The 26,273-nt window shown below is 37.4% G+C and overlaps 1 protein-coding gene across 1 annotated transcript in view; it reads right to left on the reverse strand.

Moving 5' to 3' along the window:
• GCSAML (germinal center associated signaling and motility like) overlaps window positions 1-26,273 on the reverse strand; it is a 59,384-nt gene that overhangs the window by 12,782 nt on the left and 20,329 nt on the right. The window contains exon 3 of the mRNA XM_032847580.1: window positions 21,539-21,588. Within this exon, the coding sequence (XP_032703471.1) occupies window positions 21,539-21,588 (50 nt within the window). The remainder of the gene's footprint in view (window positions 1-21,538; window positions 21,589-26,273) is intronic.

Consider the following 26,273-nt stretch of genomic DNA (forward strand, 5'->3'; position numbering starts at 1 on the left):
CTTCTGTCAGTGTTTCTGTGTATACATTTTTGTTCTGGTATTATATAAATCTTAGTCTTGGGGTTCATTTTGGCTGTTTTATTTATTTATTTTTTTCTTTTCATTTACTTTTGTCGGTCTTTCTGTTTGTCTGTTTTTGTTTCCATACCTTATGAATCTTACTTTGGGGGCTCATTCTGCCTGGGTTTTCTCTTTCTTTCTCTCCCCCTTTTACTTTTCTCTTTCTTTTTTGGCTGTGACTTCCAAATGCTCTGAAACTTTCCAGGGTGCACCTTGCCTGGATTGTGATTAATATATTCAGCTGTAGATCCCTTCAACCACCTCTCACCAAAATGCCTCGAAGGAGGAACATCCAACAGAGGAAAAATTCAAATACTGTGCCCTCTGCCACAGAACTAGTGTATATGGACATAAACAGTATGTTGGAAAGGGAATTCAGAGTAACAATTATTCAGGCATTGGCTAGGTTGGAGAAAACCATTAGTGACAGCATAGAATCTCTAAGGGCAGAAATGAGAGCTGACCAGGCAGAAGTTAAAAACACTAACAATGAGATCCAATCTAATCTAAATACTCTAACAACTAGGGTAATCAAGGCAGAAGATAGAATTAGTGATCTATAGGACAAACTGATAGAGAAAAAGGAACAGGAGGAGGCATGGAACAAACAGTTTAGAAACCATGAAAAAAGAATCAGGGAAAGAAATGACCCCATGATACATTCTAACATCAGAATTATTGGGATCCCTGAGAGGGTGGAGAAAGAGAGAAGACTAGAAGATATAATTGAACAAATTCTGGGTGAAAATTTTCCCAATCTGAGGAGTGAAACAAACGTTCAAGTCCTAAAGACAAAAAGAACACCCACTGGATCAATGAATCTAGAAAGACCTCAACACATTTGATAGGAAGAATCACGAATCATAATTTTAGACCCAAAGTGCTTCTGAGGGCATCTAGGGAGAAGAGATTCCTTATGTACAGAGGGACGTCCATCAGAATAATGTCAGACTTATCCACAGAAACCTGGCAAGCCAGAAAGGTATGGCAAGACATATTCAGGGCACTAAATGAGAAGAACATACAGCCAAGAATACTTTATCCAGCAAAGTTGGCATCCAAAATGGATGGAGAAATAAAGAGCTTCCAAGACCAGCAAGGTTTAAAAGAGTATGTGATCATACAGCTGGAACTACAAGAAATATTAAGTGGGATTCTATAAAAGAAGAAAGAACCCAAGAGTAACATAGAACAGAAATTTACAGAGATAATCTATAGAAACAAGGACTTCTCAGGCAACATGATGTCAATAAAAACTTATCTTTAAATAATCACTCTCAACGTGAAGGGCCTGAATGCTCCCATAAAATGGTACAGGGTTGCAGACTGGATAAAATGACAGGACCCATCCATATGCTGTGTACAAGACACATGTAGAACCTAAAGAAACATTCACACTGAAAGTGAAAGGATGGAGAACCATCTTATACATCAACAGACTCAAAAGAAGGTTGGGGTAGTGATTTTGATAACAGATAAATTAGATTTTAAAATAAAGACTGTAGTCAGAGATATAGAAGGACATTATATCATTCTTAAAGGGTCTATCCACCAAGAAGATCTTACAATTGTAAATATTTATGCCCCCAATATGGGAGCAGCCAACTAATAAGACAACTGTTAATCAAGATAAAGAGTCATATTGATATGAATGCATTAATAGTAGGGGATCTTAACACACCCTCTCAGTAATAGATCATCCAATCAGAAACTCAATAAAGAAATAAGAGCTTTAATGACACATTGGACCAGATGGACCTCAAAGATATATACAGAACATTCCAATCTAAAACAACAGATTACTCATTCTTCTTGAGCATACATGGAACGTTCTCCAGAAGAGACTACATACTGGGTCACAAATCAGGGCTCAACTAATACCAAAAGATTGAGATTATTCCCTGCATATTCTCAGACCTACAGTGCTTTGAAACTGGAACTCAACCATAAGAAAAGGTGTGGAAGGAATTCAAACACTTGGAAGCTAAAAACTACCTTGCTTGAGAATGTTTGGATCAACCAGGAAATCAAAGAACTTAAACAATTCATGAAAACCAATGAGAATAAAGACACATTGGTCCAAAACCTATGGGAAACAGCAAAGGCTGTCCTAAGGGGAAAATACATAGCCATTCAAGCCTCCCTCAAAAAAATTGAAAAATCCAGAATACATAAAATGTCTTTACACCTTAAAGAACTGGAAAACCAACAACAAATTAAGCCAAACTCACACACAAGAAGGGAAATAATTAAGATTACAGCAGAGATCAATGAGACAGAAACTAGAGATACAGTAGAACACATCAATGAAACTAGAAGCTGGTTTTTTGAAATGATCAGTAAGATTGATAAAACATTGGCCAAATGAAGCCAAATGAAAAGAGAGGGGACACAAATCAATAAAATAAATGAATAAATAAATAAATAAATAAATAATAAATAAATAATAAAATAAAATAATAAGGAATGAAAGGGGAGAGATCACGACTAGCATCAAGGAAAAATAAATAATTATCAGAAATTATTATTAACAGTTATATGCCAATATGTTAACCTACCTAGAAGAAATGGTTGCATTCCTGGAAACCTATAAACTTCCAAGACTGAATCAGGAAGAAATTGACAACCTGAGTAGACCAATATCTAGTAACGAGATTGAAGCAGTGATCAAAAACCTCCCAAAAAACAAGAGCCCAGGACCTGATGGATTCCATGGGGAAATCTATCAAACACTTGAAGAAGAAATAATACCTATTCTCCCAAGCTGTTTCAAAAAATAAAAACAGAAGGAAAACTCCCAGACTCTTTTTATGAAGCCAGCATTAGGCTGATCCCCAAACCAGCTAAAGACCCCAGCAAAAAGGAGATTTTTAGACCAATACCTAATGATATTATCTATCTAATATCTAATCTATCTAATGGTATTATCTATCTAATATCTAATTATATCTGATGAATATGGATGCCAAGATTCTCAATTAGATTCTAGCTAATAGAACCCAACAGTACATTAAAAAAGATTTTCCACTTAGTGGGAGGAGATAAGATGGCAGAGAAGTAGGAGGCCTTGTTTCAACTGGTCCCCTAAAGTGAGCTGATTACCTACCAAAGAACTCTGATGACCTATGAAATCAGCCTGAGATTAGCATTATACACTCTGGATCTCTATGGGGGCAGAAGACACCAGTGGACAGGTAAAGTGGAGTGGGAACACTGACTGATATCTGAAGATATACAAAAGGGGGAGGGAGCCACCAGAAGTGACCCACTGGAAAGTAATACCCCAATATGAGAGTGCCCTATGATTGGGGACCAGCATTAACTTGGAGTCTGGTTGAAAACATTCAAAAAGAGCAAAAGATCTTAAGGAGAAATTGGTGGAATTGGGCGGTTAGGGACAGGGAATAAAGCACACTGACCCAGGATGGCCAGCATGGGCAGGGAACCAGAGAGCACAGTGAAGAAGCCAGGTCTTGGCCCCTGAGCCACCGGTGTGCCTGAGAGCGTCTGGGTGGCAGCACCTGTGAGGGAGTCTGATGTGGACACCAGCCGGCACTCTAGAAACACAGCTGTTTGTGCTTTACACGTGTGATGTGAGACGATGGTCTGAGTTGCACTCCACATCCTCCCCTAAGAGAGGCCCATGCAAGCACTAGCCAGTGCTCTCTAGGACTGGGAGATTCTGAACACTCTCAGGTGGGCCAGCATGAAAATCTCCATGTGCTATCTCTGGTTGGGACCTCTCTGGTGGTCTGGACTTCCCCAGACAGCCGCAGCTAGTATTTCTTGTGGTTTTGGGTACAAGTGGGTGTTCATGTGACCCCAGAGACCATGACTGGGGACGCGCTCTGCCAGTGGAAGAGGGTGAATTTATGTGCTCTGGAGCACCTAGAGGGGAATAGACTGAGGCTTCTCTCTCAGATGGAGGTTTGGGAGTAATTTGCTTTCCTCTAAACCTCCAAAGAACCACCAAAAGCTGCCAAGGAGAGAACAAACCAACAAACAAAAAACCCTCCAGAGAACAAAAACCTGAAAAACCAGTTTCCCCAGAGCCCAGCCCCTCGATGGGGGTAGGAGGACTCAACTCTAGCAAGACTTCCTGAAAACCCACGCAGCAGGTCCCTCCCCCAGAAAGCCAGCCAAAACAAACAAAAAAACAAACAAAAAACAAGAGGACAACCACCACTACTCATCAATACAACTTTTATTTTTAATTCGTTCCCACTATTCTGGTTCTTTTCTTTTCTTTTTTTTAAATATAACTTTTTAACTTATTTACCAACACAATGAGATGTTCAGTACATCAAATACCATAATAACCTTTTTTTTAAAAAAAAATTTATTTATTTATTTGTCAGAGAGTTAGAGAGAGTACAGGCAGTCAGAGTGGCAGGCAGAGGCAGAGGGAGAAATGGGCTCCCCACAGAGCAAGGATCCCAATGCAGGAATCGATCCCAAGGTGCTCGGATCATGACCTGAGCCGAAGGCAGCCACTTAACCGACTGGGCCACCTGGGCATCCCCCATAATAACCTTTTAATCTGAACTTCTCTGATACATATAACTGTGTTTTTCTTTTGCTTTTCTATTTTTTATTTATTTATTTTATTTTATTTAATATTCATATAGAGAAAAGCTTCAAGGTAATCCCCTTTCCCCAATCAGTGCTAACCCTATATGTAAACCAGTTTTAATCCCCCTTTATCTCAAGAAAGTTCAGTTCTTTAACAACAATATCAAGATACATCCAGGAAGAATCAAAATAAACTTCATTGCCCACACTAAGAATTTATAACCACCCTCCCACCTTTTTTTCTGTCAGTGTTTCTGTGTATTTGTTTTTGTTCTGGTAGTATATAAATCTTATACTTGGGGTTCATTTTTTTTTTTTTAAATAAATTTTATTTTTTTTAAACATATATTTTTATCCCCAGGGGTACATGTCTGTGAATTGCCAGGTTTACACATTTCACAGCACTCAACATAGCACATACCCTCCCCAATGTCCATAAGCCCAGCCTCCTCTCCCAAACCCCCTCCCCCCAGCAACGCTCAGTTTGTTTTGTGAGATTAAGAGTCACTTATGGTTTGTCTCCCTCCCAATCCCATCTTGTTTCATTTACTCTTCTCCTACCCCCTTAACCCCCATGTTGCATCCCCTCTCCCTCATATCAGGGAGATCATATGATAATTGTCTTTCTCCGATTGACTTACTTCGCTAAGCATGATACCCTCTAGTTCCATCCATGTCGTCACAAATGGCAAGATTTCATTTCTTTTGATGGCTGCATAGTATTCCATTGTGTATATATACCACAACTTCTTTATCCATTCATCTGTTGATGGACCTCTAGGTTCTTTCCATAGTTTGGCTATTGTAGACATTGCTGCTATAAACATTCGGGTGCACGTGCCCCTTCAGATCACTATGTTTGTATCTTTAGGGTAAATACTCAGTAGTGCAATTGCTGGGTCATAGGGTAGTTCTATTTTCAACATTTTGAGGAACCTCCATGCTGTTTTCCAGAGTGGTTGCACCAGCTTGCATTCCCACCAACAGTGTAGGAGGGTTCCCCTTTCTCCGCATCCTCGCCAGCATCTGGCATTTCCTGACTTGTTCATTTTAGCCATTCTGACTTGTGTGAGGTGATATCTCATTGTGGTTTTGATTTGTATTTCCCTGATGCTGAGTGATATGGAGCACCTTTTCATGTGTCTGTTGGCCATCTGGATGTCTTCTTTGCAGAAATGTCTGTTCATGTCTTCTGCCCATTTCTTGATTGGATTATTTGTTCTTTGGGTGTTGAGTTTGCTAATTTTTTTATAGATTCTGGACACTAGCCCTTTATCTGATATGTCGTTTGCAAATATCTTCTCCCATTCTGTCAGTTGTCTTTTGGTTTTGTTAACTGTTTCCTTTGCTGTGCAAAAGCTTTTGATCTTGATAAAATCCCAATAGTTCAATTTTGCCCTTGCTTCCGTTGCTTTTGGCGATGTTCCTAGGAAGATGTTGCTGTGGCTGAGGTCGAAGAGGTTGCTGCCAGTGTTCTCCTCAAGGATTTGGATGGATTCCTTTCTCACATTGAGGTCCTTCATCCATTTTGAGTCTATTTTCGTGTGTGGTGTAAGGAAATGATCCAATTTCATTTTTCTGCATGTGGCTATCCAATTTTCCCAACACCATTTATTGAAGAGGCTGTCTTTTTTCCATTGGACATTCTTTCCTGCTTTGTCGAAGATTAGTTGACCATAGAGGTGAGGGTCTATTTCTGGGCTCTCTATTCTGTTCCATTGATCTATGTGTCTGTTTTTGTGCCAGTACCATGCTGTCTTGATGATGACAGCTTTGTCATAGAGCTTGAAGTCCGGAATTGTGATGCCACCAACTTTGGCTTTCTTTTTCAATAGTCCTTTGGCTATTCGAGGTCTTTCCTGGTTCCATATAAATTTTAGGATTATTTGTTCCATTTCTTTGAAAAAAATGGATGGTACGTTGATAGGAATTGCATTCAGTGTGTAGATTGCTTTAGGTAGCATAGACATTTTCACAATATTTATTCTTCCAATCCAGGAGCATGGAACATTTTTCCATTTCTTTGTGTCTTCCTCAATTTCTTTCATGAGTACTTTATAGTTTTCTGAGTATAGATTCTTAGCCTCTTTGGTTAGGTTTATTCCTAGGTATCGTATAGTTTTGGGTGCAATTGTAAATGGGATTGACTCCTTAATTTCTCTTTCTTCTGTCTTATTGTTGGTGTAGAGAAATGCAACTGATTTCTGTGCATTGATTTTATATCCTGACACTTTACTGAATTCCTGTACAAGTTCTAGCAGTTTTGGAGTGGAGTCTTTTGGGTTTTCCACATATAGTATCATATCATCTGAGAAGAGTGATAGTTTGACTTCTTCTTTGCTGATAAGGATGTCTTTAATTTCCTTTTGTTGTCTGATTGCTGAAGCTAGGACTTCTAGTACTATGTTAAATAGCAGTGGAGATAACGGACATCCCTGCCATGTTCCTGACCTTAGTGGAAAAGCGTTCAGTTTTTCTCCATTGAGAATGATATTTGCGGTGGGTTTTTCATAGATGGTTTTGATAATATTGAGGTATGTGCCCTCTATCCCTACACTTTGAAGAGTTTTGATCAGGAAGGGATGCTGTACTTTGCCAAATGCTTTTTCAGCATCTATTGAGAGTATCATATGGTTCTTGTTCTTTCTTTTATTAATGTGTTGTATCACATTGATTGATTTGTGGATGTTGAACCAACCTTGCAGCCCTGGAATAAATCCCACTTGGTCGTGGTGAATAATCCTTTTAATGTACTGTCGAATCCTATTGACTAGTATTTTGGTGAGAATTTTTGCATCTGTGTTCATCAAGGATATTGGTCTGTAGTTCTCTTTTTTGATGGGATCCTTATCTGGTTTTGGGATCAAGGTGATGCTGGCCTCATAAAATGAGTTTGGAAGTTTTCCTTCCATTTCTATTTTTTGGAACAGTTTGAGGAGAATAGAAATTAGTTCTTCTTTAAATGTTTGGTAGAATTCCCCCGGAAGCCATCTGGCCCTGCCTGGGCTTTTGTTTGTTTGGAGGTTTTTGATGACTGTTTCAATCTCCTTACTGGTTATGGGTCTGTTCAGGCTTTCTATTTCTTCCTGGTTCAGTTGTGGTAGTTTATAAGTCTCTAGGAATGCATCCATTTCTTCCAGATTGTCAAATTTGTTGGCATAGAGTTGCTCATAGTATGTTCTTATAATTGTCTGTATTTCTTTGGTGTTAGTTGTGATCTCTCCTCTTTCATTCATGATTTCATTTATTTGGGTCCTTTCTCTTTTCTTTTTGATAAGTCTGGCCAGGGGTTTATCAATCTTATTAATTCTTTCAAAGAACCAGCTCCTAGTTTCATTAATTTGTTCTTTTTTTTTTTTTTTTTTTTGGTTTCTATTTCATTGATTTCTGCTCTGATCTTTATGATTTCTCTTCTCCTGCTGGGCTTAGGGTTTATTTCTTGTTTTTTCTCCAGCTCCTTCAGGTGTAGGGTTAGGTTGTGTACCTGAGACCTTTCTTTTTTCTTGAGAAAGGCTTGTACCGCTATATATTTTCCTCTCAGGACTGCCTTTGTTGTGTCCCACAGATTTTGAACTGTTGTGTTTTCATTATCATTTGTTTCCATGAATTTTTTCAATTCTTCTTTAATTTCCTGGTTGACCCATTCATTCTTTAGAAGGATGCTGTTTAGTCTCCATGTATTTGGGTTCTTTCCAAATTTCCTCTTGTGATTGAGTTCTAGCTTCAGAGCATTGTGGTCTAAAAATATGCAGGGAATGATCCCAATCTTTTGATACCGGTTGAGACCTGATTTAGGACCGAGGATGTGATCCATTCTGGAGAATGTTCCATGTGCACTAGAGAAGAATGTGTATTCTGTTGCTTTGGGATGAAATGTTCTGAATATATCTGTGATGTCCATCTGGTCCAGGGTGTCATTTAAGGCCTTTATTTCCTTTTTGATCTTTTGCTTGGATGATCTGTCCATTTCAGTGAGGGGAGTGTTAAAGTCCCCTACTATTATTGTATTATTGTTGATGTGTTTCTTTGATTTTGTTATCAATTGGTTTATATAGTTGGGTGCTCCCACGTTAGGGGCATAGATATTTAAAATTGTTAGATCTTCTTTTTGGACAGATCCTTTGAGTATGATAGAGTGTCCTTCCTCATCTCTTATTATAGTCTTTGGCTTAAAATCTAATTGATCTAAGAATTGCCACTCCTGCTTTCTTCTGATGTCCATTAGCATGGTACATTCTTTTCCACCCCCTCACTTTAAATCTGGAGGTGTCTTTTGGTTTAAAATGAGTTTCTTGTAGGCAACATATAGATGGGTTTTGTTTTTTTATCCATTCTGATACTCTGTGTCTTTTGATTGGGGCATTTAGCCCATTAACATTCAGGGTAACTATTGAGAGATATGAATTTAGTGCCATTGTATTGCCTGTAAGGTGACTGTTATTGTATATTGTTTCTGTTCCTTTCTGATCTACTACTTTTAGGCTCTCTCTTTGCTTAGAGGACCCCTTTCAATATTTCCTGTAGAGCTGGTTTGGTGTTTGCAAATTCTTTCAGTTTTTGTTTGTCCTGGAAGCTTTTAATCTCTCCTTCTATTTTCAGTGATAGCCTAGCTGGATATAGTATTCTTGGCTGCATGTTTTTCTCGTTTAGTGCTCTGAATATATCATGCCAGCTCTTTCTGGCCTTCCAGGTCTCTGTGGATAAGTCTGCTGCCAATCTAATATTTTTACCATTGTATTTTACAGACTTCTTTTCCCGGACTGCTTTCAGGATTTTCTCTTTGTCACTAAGACTTGTACATTTTACTATTAGGTGACAGGGTGTGGACCTATTCTCATTGATTTTGAGGGGGGTTCTCTGAACCTCCTGGATTATGATGCTTTTTCCCTTTGCCATATTGGGGAAATTCTCTCCAATAATTCTCTCCAATATACCTTCTGCTCCCCTCTCTCTTTCTTCTTCTTCTGGAATCCCAATTATTCTAATGTTGTTTCGTCTTATGGTGTCACTTCTCTCTCGAATTCTGCCCTCGTGGTCCAGTAGCTGTTTGTCCTTCTTTTGCTCAGCTTCTTTAATCTCTGTCATTTGGTCTTCTATATCGCTAATTCTCTCTTCTGCCTCATTTATCCTAGCAGTGAGAGCCTCCATTTTGTATTTCACCTCATTAATAGATTTTTTTATTTCAACTTGGTTAGATTTTAGTTCTTTTATTTCTCCAGAAAGGGCTTTTATATCTCCCAAGAGGGTTTCTCTAATATCTTACATGCCTTTTTTGACCCCGGCTAGAACCTTGAGAATCGTCATTCTGAACTCTAGATCTGACATATTACCAATGTTTGTATTGATTATGTCCCTAGCCTTTGGTACTGCCTCTTTTTCTTTTTTTTTTTTGTGGTGAATTTTTCTGCCTTGTCATTTTTTCCAGATAAGAGTATATGAAGGAGCAAGTAAAATACTAAAAGGGTGGTAACAACCCTAGGAATATATGCTTTAACCAAATCAGAAGAGATCCCAAATCGTGAAGGGGGAGAAAGGGGATAAAAAGAGGTTCAGAAAGAAAAAAAAAAATGAAACAATTTAAAGAAGAAAACGAATAAAGAAAAAATATAAAAAGGAAAAAAAATATATTAGATAAACTAGTTAAAAAAACGTTAAAAAAGAAAAGGGTAAAAGTTAAAAAAAATTAGCAGAAGAAGAGAAAAAAAAGTGAAAAAGAAAAAAATTAAATTAACTGCAAGGCTAAAGAATCATGGGGGAGAATGCTGTGAGTTCCGTGCTTTGCTTTCTCCTCCTCTGGATATCTGCTGCTCTCCTTGGTATTGAAACTGCACTCCTTGGTAGGTGAACTAGGTCCTGGTAGGATTTCTTGTTGATCTTCTGGGGGAGGGGCCTGTTGTAGTGATTCTCAAGTGTCTTTGCCCCAGGCAGAGTTGCACCACCCTTACCAGGGGCCTGGCTGAGTAATCTGCTCGGGTTTGCTTTCGGGAGCTTTTCTTTCCTGAGCGCTTTCCATAGAGTTCTGGAGGGCGGGAATGAAAATGGCGGCCTCCCAGTCTCTGGCCCGGAGGAGCCGAGAGCCCGGGGCCCCACTCCTCAGTGTTCCCTCTGAGAACAGTGCCCAGTTGCTCCCATCACCCTGGCCTCCAGCCGCGCTCCGAGCTGACTGAGCCTATGACCGGTTCAAGGTAACCCTGAGTTTAGAGCTCACTCCTCGGCTCCGTCTCTGTAGCCGGCTTCCCCGTTCTAAGACCTGTAAGCTCTGTGAAACTCAGACACCCCCGATCCTTCTGTGACCCTGCGGGACCTGAGGCCATGCTGGCCCCGCATGGGCTTCACCCCGGTTAAGCCTCTGGAGTGATGTCCCTCAGCAGAACAGACTTTTAAAAGTCCTGATTTTGTGCTCTGTTGCTCTGCCACTTGCCAGGAGCTGGCCCCTACCCCCGCGGTCTATCTTCCCGTCGCTTTGGATTCACTTTCTGCCAGTCCTACCTTTCAGAAAGTGGTTGATTTTCTATTTCTAGAATTGCTGTTCTTCTTCTCTTCAATCTCCTGTTGGATTTGTAGGTGTTTGCAATCTTTAGATAAGCTATCTAGCTGATCTCCTGCAACCTGAAATAGTCTCAGCCTGCTACTTCTCTGCCATCTTAACTCCTCCCCTTGGGGTTCATTTTGACTGGGTTTTTATTTTTTTTTCTTCTCTTGTCATCTACTTTTGTTGTTGTTTTTTTTTTTTTTGGTCTGTTTTTGTTTGTATACTTTATAAATCTTACCTTTGGGGCCCATTCGGGCTGTTCCCTCTCTTTTATTTTTTCTTTCCTTTTTTCCCCTGTCTCTTTCTCTCTCTCTCTCTCTCTGTCTCTTTTTCTTCTTTCTTTCTTTTTGGTGGGGACTCTCAATTGCTCAGAAACATTCCAAAGTACATTTTGCCTGCACCACGGCAGATACATTCAGATACACATCTGTTCAGCCATCTCTCACCAAAATGACGAGGAGGAGAAATGCCCAACAGAGGAAAGATTTAGAGACTAGGCCCTCTCCATCATAGCATTTGGATATGGACATAGACAGTATGTTGGAAAGGGAATTCAGGCTAACACTTATCCAGGCAATAGCTAGGTTGGAGAAAGCCTTTGATGATAAAATGGAATTGATTCATGCAGAAGTGAAAGCCACCAGGGATGATGTTCACAATGTGCTCATTGAGTTCCAATCTAATCTAAATTCTCTAAAAGCTAGGGTAACTGAGGCAAAAGATAGAATTAGTGATCTGGAGGACAAAGTTAGAGAAAAAGGATAAGGAGGAAGTCTGGAACAAACAGCTTAGAAAACATGGAAACAGAATCAGGGAAATAAATGACACCATGAAATGTTCCAACGTCAGAATTACTGGAATCCCTGAGGGGGAGGAGAAAGAAAGACTACTAGAGGATATAGTTGAACAAATTCTCCATGAAAGTTTCCCAGTTTGGCAAATGGAACCAGCATTCATGTTCTAGAGGCAGAAAGGTCTGTTCCCAAGATCATAGAATCTAGAAAGACCTCGAGACCACTGATAGTGAAAATGATGAATCATAACTGTAGAGAGGAGCTCGTGAAAGAAGCTATCTCAAAGAAGCTCCTTATGTACAGAGAAAAGCCCATCAGAATAATGTCAGACCTGTCCACTAAAACCTGGTAAGCCAGAAAGGGCTAGAAAAATGTATTCAGGACACAAATGAGAAGAACATGCAGCCAAGAATACTTTATCCAGGAAGACTGACATTCAAAATTGATGGAGAGATAAAGAGCTTCCAAGACCAGCAAGGTTTAAAAGAGTATGTGACCACCAAGCTGGCCCTGTAAGAAATATTAAGGGGGGAGTGCTATAAAGGAGGGAAAAATCCAAGAATATCGTTGAACAGCAGCATATGGAGACAATCTATAGAAACAAAGACTTCACAGATAACGTGACATCAATAAAAACATATCTCTCAATAATCACTGTCAGCATGAATGGCCTAAATGCTCCCATAAAATGGCAAGGCATTGCAGATTGGATAAAATGACAGGACCCATCCATATGTTGTCTATAAGAGACCCATTTTGAACCTAAGGATACACCCAGACTGAAAGTGAAGGGATGGAGAAACATCTTTCATGCCAATGGGCCTCAAAAGAAGGCTGGGGTAGTGATTCTCATATCAGATAAATTAGATTTTAAACTAAAGACTGTAGTCAGAGATACAGAAGGACACTACATCATTCTTAAAGGGACTATCCACCAAGAAGATCTAACAATTGTTAAGTATTTATGCCCCCAATATGGTAGCAGCCAATTACATAAGTAAGCTGTTAATCAAGATAAAGAGTTATATTAATATGAATACATTAATAGTAGGGGATCTTATTTCGCCACTCTCACTAATAGACTGATCATCAAAGCAGAAAATCAACAAAGAAATAAGAGCATTGAATGACACATTGAACCAGATGGGCCTCATAGATATATACAGAACATTCCACCCTAAAATAACAGAATACTCATGCTCCTCGAAAGCACATGGGATGTTCTCTAGAATAGACCACATACTGGGACACAAATCAGGGCTCAACCAATATGAAAAGATTGAGATTATCCCCTGCATATTCTCAGATCACAGTGCTTTGATACTGGAGCTCAATCACAAGGAAAAGTTTGGAAGGAATTCAAACACCTGGAAGATAAAGTCCACCTTGATTAAGAATACTTGACTCAACCAGGAAATCAAAGAAGAATGTAAACAATTCATGGAAACCAATGAGAATGAAGACACATTGGTCCAAAATCTATGGGATACAGCAAAGGCTGTTCTAAGGGGGAAATACATAGCTATCCAAGTCTCCCTAAAAAAAAATTGAAAAATCCAGAATACACCAGCCGTCTCTAAACCTTAAAAAACTGGATCATCAAAGGCAAATTAAACCAACTCCACACACAAAAAGGGAAATAATCAAGATTAGAGCAAAGGTCAATGATATAGAAACTACAGATACAGTAGAACGCATGAATGAAACTAGAAGCTGGTTTTTTGAAAAAAAATCAGTAAGATCGATGAACCATTGGCCACACTCATCCAAAAGAAAAGAGAGAAGGCCCAAATTAATAAAATTATGAATGAAAAGGTAGAGATCAAAACTAACACCAAGGAAGTAGAAACAATCATCAGAAATTATTATCAACAGTTATATGCCAATATGTTAAGCAACCGAGATGAAATGGATGCATTCCTGGACAACTATAAACTTCGAAACTTGAACCAGGAAGAAATTGACAACCTGAATAGACTGATATCTAGTAACATGATTGAAGCAGTGATCAAAAACCTTCTAAAAAACAAGAGGCCAGGACCTGACAGATTCCCAGGGGAATTCTACCAAACTTTCAAAGAAGAAATAATATCTATTATCCAGAAGCTCTTTCAAAAAATTGAAGCAGATGGAATACTTCCAGACTCTTCTTATGAAGCCAGCATTATCCTGATCCCCAAACCAGGCAAAGACTCCACCGAAGAGAATTTCAGACCAATATCACTGATGAATATGGATGCTAAGATTCTCAACAAGATCCTAGCAAACAGGATCCAACAACACATTAAAAAGATTATCCACCATGACCAGGTGGGATTCATCCCTCAGTTTCAAGGATGGTTCAACATTCGCAAATCAATCAGTGTGATAGAACAAATCAATAAGAGAAGAGAGAAGAACCACATGGCCCTCTCAATTGATGCAGAAAAAGCATTTTACAAGATACAGCATTTGTTCCTGGTTAAAAACGCTTCAAAGTATAGGGATAGAGGGAACATTCCTCAACTTCGTAAAATCTATCTATGAAAAACCCATAGCAAATATTATCCTCAATGGGAAAAAGCTCACAGCCTATCCGTTGGGATCAGGAATATGACAAGGATGCCCACTCTCGCCACTCTAGTTCAGCATAGTATTAGAAGTCCTAGCAACAGCAATCAGACAACAAAGAGAAATAAAAGGTATCCAAATTGGCAATGAAGAAGTCAAACTCTCTCTCTGACATGATAATTTATATGGAAATTTATATGGAAAACCCAAAAGACTCCACCCCCAATCTATGAGAACTCATACAGCAATTCAGTAATCTGGCAGGATACAAAGTCAAAGTAGAGAAATCGGGTGCTTTGTTATACACTAACAATGAAGATACAGAAAGGGAAATTAAAGAATCAATTCCATTTTATATAGCACCAAGAACCATAAGATACCTGAGAATAAGCCTAACCAAAGAGGTAAAGGATCTGAATTTAAGGAACTACAAAACACTCGTGAACAAAATTGAAGAAGACACAAAAAGATGGAAGACCATTCTGTGCTCATGGATTGGAAGAATAAACATTGTTAAAATGTCTATACTGCCTAGAGCAATCTAAACTTTCAATGCCATTCCAATCAAAATTCCACCAGCATTTTTCAAAGACCTGGAGCAAAGAATCCTAAAATTCATATGGAATCAGAAAAAACCCCGAATTGCTAAGGAAATGTTGAAAAAGAAAAATAAAACTCGGGGCATCATGTTGCCTGATATCAAGCTTTACTACAAAGTTGTGATCACCAAGACAGCATAGTACTGGAATAAAAATAGACACATAGACCAGTGCAACAAAGTAGAGAGCCCAGATATGGACCCTCAACTCTATGGTCAGATAATCTTCTACAAAGCAGGAAAAAATATACAATGGAAAAAAGAAAGTCTCTTCAATAAATGGTGCTGGGAAAATTGGACAGCTGTATGTAGAAGAGTGAAACTCAAACATTCTCTTATGCTGTATGCAAAGATAAACTAGAAATGGATAAAAGACCTCAACGTGAGGCAGGAATCCATCAGAATCATAGAGGAGAACACAGGCAGTAACCTCTTCAACATTAGCAACAACAACTTCTTTCACGACATATCTTCAAAGGCAAAGGTAACAAAAGCAAAAATGACCTTTCAGGACTTCATTAAGATTCAAAACTTCTGGGGTGCCTGGGTGTCTCAGTGGGTTAAAGCCTCTGCCTTCACCTCAGGTCATGATCCCGGGGTCCTGGGATTGAGCCTCACATCAGGCTCTCTGCTCAGCCAGGGCCCTGGTTTCCCCTCTCTCTCTGTCTGCCTCTCTGTCTTCTTATGATCTCTCTCTCTCTCTGTCAAATAAATAAATAAATAAATAAATAAAATCTTAAAAAAAAAATCCAAAACTTCTGCACAGTAAAGGAAACAGTCAACAAAACAAAGAGGCAACCCACAGAATGGGAGAAGATATTCAGAAATGACACTACAGACAAAGGGTTCATATCCAAGATCTGTAAAGATCACCTCAAACTCAACACCCAAAAAGAGATAACCATGTCAGAAAATGGGCAGAAGGCATGAACAGACATTTCTTCAAAGAAGACATGCAAATGGCTAGCGGACACATGAAAAAAATGTTCATCATCATTAGTCATCAGGGAGATTCAAATAAAAACCACATTGGGATGCCACCTTACACAAGTTAGAATGGCCAAAATTAACAAGAGAATAAACAACATGTGTTGGAGAGGATGTGGAAAAAGGAGAACCCTGTTACACTGTTGGTGGGAATGCAAGTTGATGCAGCCACTTTGGAAAACAGTGTGGAGATTCCTTAAGAAACTAAGACCCTTCAATTGCACTACTGGTTATTTACCTCAGTGATACAGATGTAGTGAAAAGAAGCGCCATCTTTCCCCCAGTGTTCATAGCAGCAATGGCCACAGTCACCAAACTGTGGTAAGAACCAAGATGCACTTCAGTAGATGAATGGATAAAGACTATATGGTCCATATATACAATGGAATATTATGCCTCCATAAGAACAGATGAACACCCAACATTTGTATCAACATGGACGGAACTGGCAGAGATTATGCTGAGTGAAATAAGTCAAGCAGAGAGAGTCAATTATCATACGGTTTCACTTACTTGTGGAGCATAAGGAATAACACAGAGGTCATTGGGAGAAGGAGAGGAGAACGGTGTTGGGGTAAATTGGAGGGAGAAATGAACCAAGAGAGATTGTGGACTCTTAGAAAAAAACTGAGGGTTTTTTGGTGGGGGTGGTGGGGTGGGGGATGGGGTGAGCTTGGTGGTGAGTATTAAAGAGGTCTTTTATTGCATGGAGCACTAGGTGTGATGCATAAACAATGAATCTTGGAATACTGAAAAAACAAAGTTAAAAAAAATACACTATATGTTAATAAGCTTTAATTTAAATAAAGCAAGAGAATTAATTAAATTAATTAATTACAAATAGTTAACATGCTAATGTGTTCTATTGGTTTCATGTATATGATACAGTGATTCAAAACTTCCATTCAACACCTGGTGCTCATCACAAGTACACTCCTTACCCCCCAACTTCTCCATTTAATTTCCCCTTTTGGACAGTTTCACAAATTTAAATGGGAAATTCAATCACATTTACTATTGTGAATGGGTGTGTTTACTCGACTAAAGTAATATAATGACAGACATCTAAGATGCCTTTATTTTACAGGAAAAAACACAAGCACAGCTACCATAGTGTTTTTCAGGGCATTGTCCATTTCTCTCTCTCTGTCAAAATCTGCTTTGCAGGAATATTGATCCTTTCATATATCCACAGGACATAGTAATGGTCTACTACACGGAGATCATAAACTAAGTCCAGGTGAACAGCAAGGAGCAGGATCCCTAGCCTACTTTAAACACACAGCATGTTTAAGGAAAATTAAAGTGTCAGCACGTCAGTGAAGTTTCAGATTTAGTAGTCTGAGGTATTTCAGGGTAGATCCATCCAAATCAGTTTGCATCTCCTTTTCCTGTAAAACAGCACAGCGTTTGGGGAATCTCTTAGAATTTGAGTAAGCCATATAGCAGTTGGAGTTGGACCTGAGAGGAGATTCTCCTATGATAGAGAACTAAAATAATCAAAATTTGATTTTGTAAAAATATGAATGAAGTGAATGAACTCTAGCAAGACTAATTAATTATAAAATAGAAAACACACACACACTCACACACATGCATTCATACACAGAGAAACAATGTTAGGAATGAACAAGAAGTCACCACTGTAGATCCTGAAAACATTAAACACATTCCGGGATATAATGAACAACTTTAAGGCTTAATACTTTAAAATTTTAATTGAAAAGAACAAATTTAATGAGAAATGGAACTTGTGAAGTTGGCAAGATGAAGCAGAAAATGGTAATTGTTTGTAACTAGAGAAGTATTTTCATTTGTATAATAAAAAAAATTCTTTTTTAAAAGATTTTAAATTTATTTATTTGACAGACAGAGATCACAAGTAGGCAAAGAGACAGGCAGAGAGAGGAGGAAGCAGGCTCCCTGCTGAGGAGAGAGCCCGATGTAGGGCTCGATCCCAGGACCCTGGGATCATGACCTGAGCTGAAGGCAGAGGCTTTAACCCACTGAGCCACCCCAGTGCCTCTAAAAAAAATTCTTAATAAATGTCATCTCCCGTAGATAGCCTTACCAGAAAATCTTGTCAGAGATTAAAAGAAGAAAGATTAATCAGACACAAATTCTTTAGGAAAGTAGAAAAAAACCCAAGGCTGGGTTACTGAGGAACACCAGCACTTTAGGAGTCTGCCAAAAAAAGGGCAAGTCAGATATCTGAAAGGTGGCTGTGACCTGGGACATGAACAGTAAAGTATAGAAGTCAAAGAAATGGAGAAAGAAACACTTTTTGGAAGGAGATGTTGAACAATATTTGTAAGTGCTAGAGACAGGGTAATTAAAATTAAGATTAACAATTGTCCTTTAGAGTCTGTGGTTACATTTTGGCAGAGGTGTTTTTATTTTTGTTTTTGTTTTTGTTTTAAACTAAACCCACAGTTAGAAATATATTTTCTACCATGCTTTAGTACAATAATATTCACATAATACAATAAATACAATCAATATAATTGTCTTATGTGACAATTTAATGTGCAATAAGCTATGGTGCTTTTAAAATATATTTTTCTGTTTATGGAGGTGATGATGTTTGGTGAAATACCTCTACTGCATGGCCCATGAAATGTGCTTAATGAAACCGTAGTGCCAGAAGCAATCCACCATGAGATGAGAGGTGATAAATGCAAAGTTCCAAATAATGAGGCTACACAATTTTTTCAATACACTTTGCTGTAAGAAGATAAGAAGAGAGCTTCTTTCATATATGTCTGTCCCCAGGGCACAAGCACTGCTGTTCATAATTGTTCATTCTGGGTAGGAACATGATTACTATACCTGGTGACTATGTAAAAAAAAAGGGGGGGAGAGTGCTAGAGCAGGAAAAAAAAAAAAAAAGAAAAAAAGAAAAAGAATAAGGAAAGGAAAGGATAAAAGAAATAATTAACACAGCTAATTTTCAAAATGGCCCTATTTATTTATTTATTTATGATTTTAAAATTTTTCATTATGTTATGTTAGTCACCATACAGTATGTCATTACTTTTTGATGTAGTGTTCCAAGATCACGTGTTTACATTTAACATCCAGCGCTCCGTGCAGTATATGTCCTCTTTAATCAAAACATCTATATAAAAATTTTTATTTATACAATTTATATTTAAAACATCTATATTGAAATTTAAATAAGCAGTATTTATATTAATTCCTTCCATGGGAATTTATAAAGTGTTGCTCAAAATAAATCACATACATTAGTTTAATTTTTCTTGTTTCCTTTGCCAAATAAGACATATCTTTAGGGATGCCTGGGTGGCTCAGTCAGTTAAGCATCTGCCTTCAGCTGAGGTCATGATCCTGGGATCCTGGGATCAAGTCCCCCATTGGGCTCCTTGCTGAGCCAGGAGCCCGCTTATCCTTCTCCCTGCTCTGCCTGCTGCTCCCCTGCTTGTGCTCTCTCTCTGACAAGTAAATAAATAAAATATATTTTTTAAAAAGATATATCTTTAAAAAAAAATGCTTCTACAACTGATATCAAAGAAATTACTGCCCATGTTTCCTTGTAGGACTTTTATGTTTCAGGTCTCACAGTTAGGTGTTTAATTAATTTTGATCTTTAACTCATTTTGATCTGTGTATTGGGGGTGGGGTGTAAAAAAATGTTTCAATTTCATTCTTTTGCATGTTGCTGTTCCATTTTCCAGACACAATTTCAACATTTGTTGAAGAGACTTTTTCCAATTATATATTCTTGACTCCTTTGTTATAGATTAATTTACCATAGAGTTATGGGTCCATTTCTGATTTTCCTATTCTGTTCCATTGATTTTTGTGTCTATTTTTGTGCTAGTACTGTGCTGTTTGGATTACTATTGCTTGAAGTACAACTCAGAATCTGACATTGTTATATTTCCGGTTTTGCTCTTAACTTCTCTGCTCTCTTGCTCAAAATTTCTCTGGCTCTTCAGAGTCTTTTGTGGTCCATGCAAATTTTAGGATTATTTGTTCCAGTTCTGTGAAAAATGTTGGCATATTGATAGGGTTTGCTTTGAATCTGTATTCTGCTTTGGGTAGTATATAAATTTTAATAAACTGTTTCTTGCAATCCATAAACATAGAATATATTTCCATTTATTTGTGTTGTCTTCAGTTTGTTTCATCAATGTTTTATAGTTTTCTGGATACAGGTTTTTCACCTGCTTGGTTCCGTTTAATCAGTATTTTATTCTCTTTGATGCAATTGTAAATGAGATGATTTTTTTAAAATTTCTTTCCTCTATTATTTGTGTATAGAAATGCCACATATTTCTGCATAGGTTTTTTTTTCCCCAATTTTGCTAAGTTCATTTATCAGTTCTAATAGGTTTTTGGTGGAGTCTATAGGGTTTTCCGTATATAGTATTATGTCATCTGCAAATGAAAGGTTTTCTTCTTACTTACCAAATTGATGCCTTTTATTTCTTTTTCTTCTTTGATTGTTGTGGCTAGGAATTCCAGTACAATGTTGAATAAAAGTGGTAAGAGTAACTATTGGGACTACACCAAAATAAAAATTTTTGCAGAGCAAAGGTAACCATCAGCCAAACAAAAATGAAGTCTATTCAATAGGAGAAGATATTTGCAAATGATATATCTGCTAAGGAGTTAATATTCAAAATGTGTTAAGAACTTACACAGCTCAGAACATTATTCAGCAATAAAAAAGAATGAATCTTTCATTTGCAATAACACGAATGGAACCACATAGTATACTGCTAAGCAAAATAAGACAGTTAGAGGAAGATAAGTACCATATGATTTCACTCATATGTGGAAGTTAAGAAACAAAACACGTCAACAAACTGATGGTTCTGAGAGAGAAGTTGGAGGGGGTTGGGTGAAATAGGTGATGGGGATTAAGGAGTGCATTTGTGATGAGCACTGAATAATGTGTTGAATTGTTGAATCACCATATTATACATCTGAAGCTAATATAACATTTTATGTTAACTATATTAGAATTAAAATAAAAACTTAATAAGTAAAAAAGTATAATTCACAAGAAAAAAAGAAGAAATTCAGGTTATCCAAGAAAGAATGAAATATTTCTAATAGGACAAATAGCTAAGAATCTAGCTTCTTTCTTTTTCTGTATTTTACATGTCACCTGGTTAACACTCTATTGAGTTATTAGATTTTTTAACAAGATAAATAATTACCTTCAACAAAAAGTGAATAATAAACTTGTAAAAACTTAAAAATTTAAGGAAAATGAAATAAATCACACACAGATACTACTTTCATGCAAAAATTAATGAGATCAATTTTGTTAGACAAAAAAAAATGAAGGACTAAGACATCCCTATAAGGGCTTAAAGCTGTATTTCCTTCAAACCTAACATAGTATCAGAACTAATTTAGATGTTAAATTTTCAAATTCCCTTGTATGAAAAATATTATGAAGCAGTGACTTACTTTTCTTATCCTGTACTTGATTTTGTCTCTCAAATGTAGTCATTTCCTGCCTGCAAAGGAAAGAGATAATAACATGACACAGCCCAGTCATCTGAAGCTGAAAACACACTTGAAAGAAAGATTTTATTGCTATTAACCTAATGTCATTCGTAGACTTGCAACTCAAATATTAATTAAAATTAAAAGCCTCAAGTTGTTTCCAAAAAACCATGAAATATAGTCAATAACACTGTGGGAGTCAACCTGATGAGGGGGATTCTACTCCCAAAATATACATATAGCACCACATGCACCTTAAATATTTTAGAATTTTGTCAATTATAACTAAATAAAGATGAAAAAACAAAATTATAGGAAAAGAGGGGTGCTTGGGTGGCTCCATCAGTTAAGTGTCCAACTCGATTTAACTGAGGTCATGATCTCAGGGTCATGAGAGGGAGGCCTGCAGTGGGTTGGGTGTGAGGCCTGATTGAAATTCTCTCTCCTTCTCCCTCTTTCCTTCCCCCCTTTCTCTCACATGTGTGCACTCTCTCTTTAAAAAAAAATCTAAGAAAATAATAAGAAGCAGAGAATAAAATTCCATATTTTATGAAGCTGAAGGAATTACTAGATTATCATACTATGTACAATACCATGTGTATGAAGAACAGATGTGCAATATAGTAAAATTTGGAACAATTTACTTTTTTAAAGATTTTAATTATTTATTTGACTGGGAGAGAGAGAGTGTACTCACAACCAGGGAGAGCTACAGAGGGAGACGGAGAAGCAGGCTCCCCATTTACCTGGGAGCCCTACATGGGGCTTGATCCCAGGACCCTGGGATCATGACCTGAGCCAAAGGCAGACACTTAACTGACTAAGGCACCCCTAAAATTTGGAACAATTTAATGGAGAATATTGAAAGTCAATTTATTTTTCTGCTGTCCTTGATGAGGGTGTCTATATCTTTAAAGGTAAATAAGAAAATTCCAAAAATTTTGAACACAAATTTACAGTGACCAATGTTATTAAATGTAGGCTGGTGATGAGAGAAATAGAGATTATCTCTACAAGAACACAATTCTACACCACAACAGCGAGTAAGTGGTTAAGAGAGGATGGAGTAGTCAACATGTCAGCTTTTATTTCCACATCCCAGAACCCCAAACTTGAGGGGAAAGATAGACAAAGAATCTTCTAATGGCCTGCACACATCAAAGAGGGCAATATACATGGAAAAGAAATGTTCCCACTTGCAGAAGGAAGACAGTATTCAGTGAGGAGGCAGTCTGAGACAACACACCAAAAGCAAAACCTGAATCTTAACTTAAATTCTTCTCTGTATCTTCCCCAAACAAATATACAAAGGTATGAACACACCTCTTTATTTCATCTACTTCCAGTCAAAGTACTAAGCACAAAGTTGTAAACAAGAACAAGATTAAAAAATAATAATATACAAAACAGAAAAATTTATTAGAGTTATATAGATGCAATCATCTGTTAATAGTTATTGTTAAAAATAATAATAAATGGAGACAAAAAGTGGCTATCATAAGGCAGGAAAACAATGGAAAGGAATGATAAAATCTTCAGTGATTAAAACAATATTAAAAGCATCCACATCCAGTTCTTTCTTTCTTTCTTTCTTTCTTTCTTTCTTTCTTTCTTTCTTCTTTTCGTTAGTTTAGAAGTAGAATTTAGTGATTCATCAGTTTCATAAAACACCCAGTGCTCATTAATTCAAGTGGCCACCTTAGTGCCCATCACCCAATCACCCCATCTCCCACCACCTCCCCTCCAGCAACCCTCAATTTGTTCCCTATAGTTAAGAATCTTATGGTTTGTTTCCCTATTTTTATCTTGTTTTATTTTTACTTTCCTTCATGTATATCCTTCTATTTTGTTTCTTAAATTCCACATATGAGTGAAATCAAATAGTATTTGTCTTTAATAGACTTATTTCACTTAGCATAATACCCTCTAGTTCCCTCTATGTCATTGCAAAGGGCATTTCTAAAAAGCTGGCAGCATGTAATGCATGCTGGAAGTGAACACTAAGTGATAGAAAATGAGACTGTAGTATGGTTAGAGAAAGAATAATAAAATGGAAAGAAATCATCATACACAAAGTTGTTAATCTTGGAGATGAGAACTACATAAATGAAACAAAAGTATTGAAAGGTGTAATAAGATATCTGAAATAAAGACTTCAATCTGAAAATGTATTTTATGGGGGAAAAACCCTACAAATCACATGGAACCTTGAGATATGTAATAGCTTCTGAACTTCAAGAATAAATAATAAATTCTAAAACATCCATGAAGAAAACACTTACTGTGAAACTAATTCATCAATGAGCTGAACTTAAGGTAGCCCAGACTTCCCATCTGAAGCCAAGTCCACAAAGTGGTGAGGAAAATAGGATGACAACAAGAATTCTATGACTCACCAAGAAGTGAAAATGTACTGTCAAGGACACTAGTACCAGGGATTATAAAACCTATGAGTTCTTTATGGAAAAGAAAAATCAGAAGATGACTGTAAACTTCATTTGAATATTAGAATGCAAAGTCATGTTACAAAGAAGTTGGTGCATGATGAATCTAACTTGCTCAGCCAGCTCTGTCTTTGGGGATCTGGTCATAAAATCCAAATCAGTCTAAATCCATGCTGTGGATTATCACTATTGACTGCCTGTCTTAAACACAGTGAGATAGTTTTGGGAATTGTGACTAGCTGTAACTTGCAGACTTGAAATATCCCTGGATTCATTCTTTCTTTCTTTCTTTCTTTCTTTCTTTCTTTCTTTCTTTCTTTCTTTCTTTCTTTCCTTTCTTTATTTTTCTTGCTTGCTTTCTCATTTTCTTTCCCTGTTTTTGTTGTTGTTATTTACTGACCTATGTTATGGATTTAAGGGTGTATTCCCCCCAGATTAATGCCTAGTATCTTGGAATGTGACTATTTTTGGAGACAGGGTCTTTACAGAGGGAATTAAATTAAAATGAGGTTGTTGAGGTGAGCCCTCATCTAATTTGAGTGCTGCCCTTATAAGATGAAATTTGGACACAAACAGGCATAGAGTAAGATGCAGAGAGAAGACAGGCATATAAATATATGTGAGAGAACTCATAAGAGACCTGCTCTGCCAGCACTTTGATCTTGGACTTAGATACTACAGAATTGAAAGAAAATAAATTTCTGTTAAATCTTCCAGTCTGTCCTACTTTGTTATGGCAATCCAAGGAAACCAATGCAGCCTTATATGTAAAAACTAATTCAGACAATATTATGTTATTATGTTAATCACCCTTATTCTCTTTGCTTCCTGAAGGGGAGTTGTCTGCCATTCCCCCACCTATCTTGACCCTTCCACCACATTGGTCTTCATACACATTAGAAGATAAAGACTAACAAATTTCCCTCCTCTCATTTCAGAACAAAGATGGACAGGAGATGACATGATAAAGACAAAAACACAAATGCCTGCAACTCTTATGAAATGTTATTTACTGAAATATTTAGAATCAATATGGAGCAAAGAAAAAAATGAACATTAACTCAAATGAAATAGTAGATTAATTTCTCTCAGACAGTACCAAAAAATAAGAAAAATAAGGACATAGAATATCTAAAATACATAATTAATCAGGTTTCCAATAGATAAATTTCAAATTATGATCCTTAAAAAATTATCATGGAATTTCCAAAGTCTATGGAACACAATAGACAAATTGCTAGCTTACACTTATTAAATTCTGGTTGCATCCAAGGATGTGCTAATGTTTGATTGTTAATTTTTAAAATGTTTCCTTTACAACCACAATCTAAAGTTGCAGTATTTTTAATTGTAAAATTATTCTCCATATGAAGAAACAACAATTTAAAGACTATAAGTAACTTATTTTGAAGTTGATGCACAATATATGAAAAAAAAACTTCAATAAAATTCACAAGCAGAAATAACATAGATACTGATACTGATAATAATGCAATAAAATCAGAATTTATTATAAAAATATTTTTTAGATATTTGGAATTAAAAACAGTTCAAGTCCAAGAACACATAAAATACAAAGTAACAAAATATTGGACAATAATACTATTTCCTTTAACAACACATGGGATAGAGACAGAATGGATTACTACTCACCCAGCAAAAAGAATGAAATATTGCCATTTGCAACAATGTTTCCAACTGCCACCCAGGAGGAAACTGTGCTATTTGGAGTTGTGCAGAACCCTCAGAGCAGGAAAAACCTGCATGCTCCCATGAGGCCACCCCCAGTGTAGGTGCCCCCCAGGACCACCAACCAGGGACCTGACTATCCTCTGGACACCTGCCCTCCACTCAGCCATTGGGGGAGCCTGCCCCAGCCCTGGCAGATCAGAGCTGTCATGTCCCTAGGCCTTAACCCTAACCCTAGGTTGGATTTTCTAGCTTCCATCCCCAGAGGCTTAGCCCCCAAGCCCTCCAGATTGGGGATCCCTGATTCACAACCCAGGACTCTGGTTGCCACCTAGGAGGACACGTGCCATTTGGCACTGTGCAGAACCCTCAGAGTGGGAGAAACCTGCATGCCTCCTGATTAGAACTAGAGGGTATTAAGGTAAGCAAAATAAGTCAGTCAGAGAAAGACAAATGCCATATGACTTCACTCATATGTGGAATTTGAGAAACAAAATAGAGGAACATAGGGAAAGGGAGGGAAAAAGAATAAGATAAAAACAGAGAGGAAGACAAACTATAAG

The sequence above is a fragment of the Lontra canadensis genome, unplaced genomic scaffold, assembly GCF_010015895.1.
Source record: "Lontra canadensis isolate GAN:19392208 unplaced genomic scaffold, GSC_riverotter_1.0 scaffold190, whole genome shotgun sequence".
NCBI classification, from domain to species: Eukaryota; Metazoa; Chordata; class Mammalia; order Carnivora; family Mustelidae; genus Lontra; species Lontra canadensis.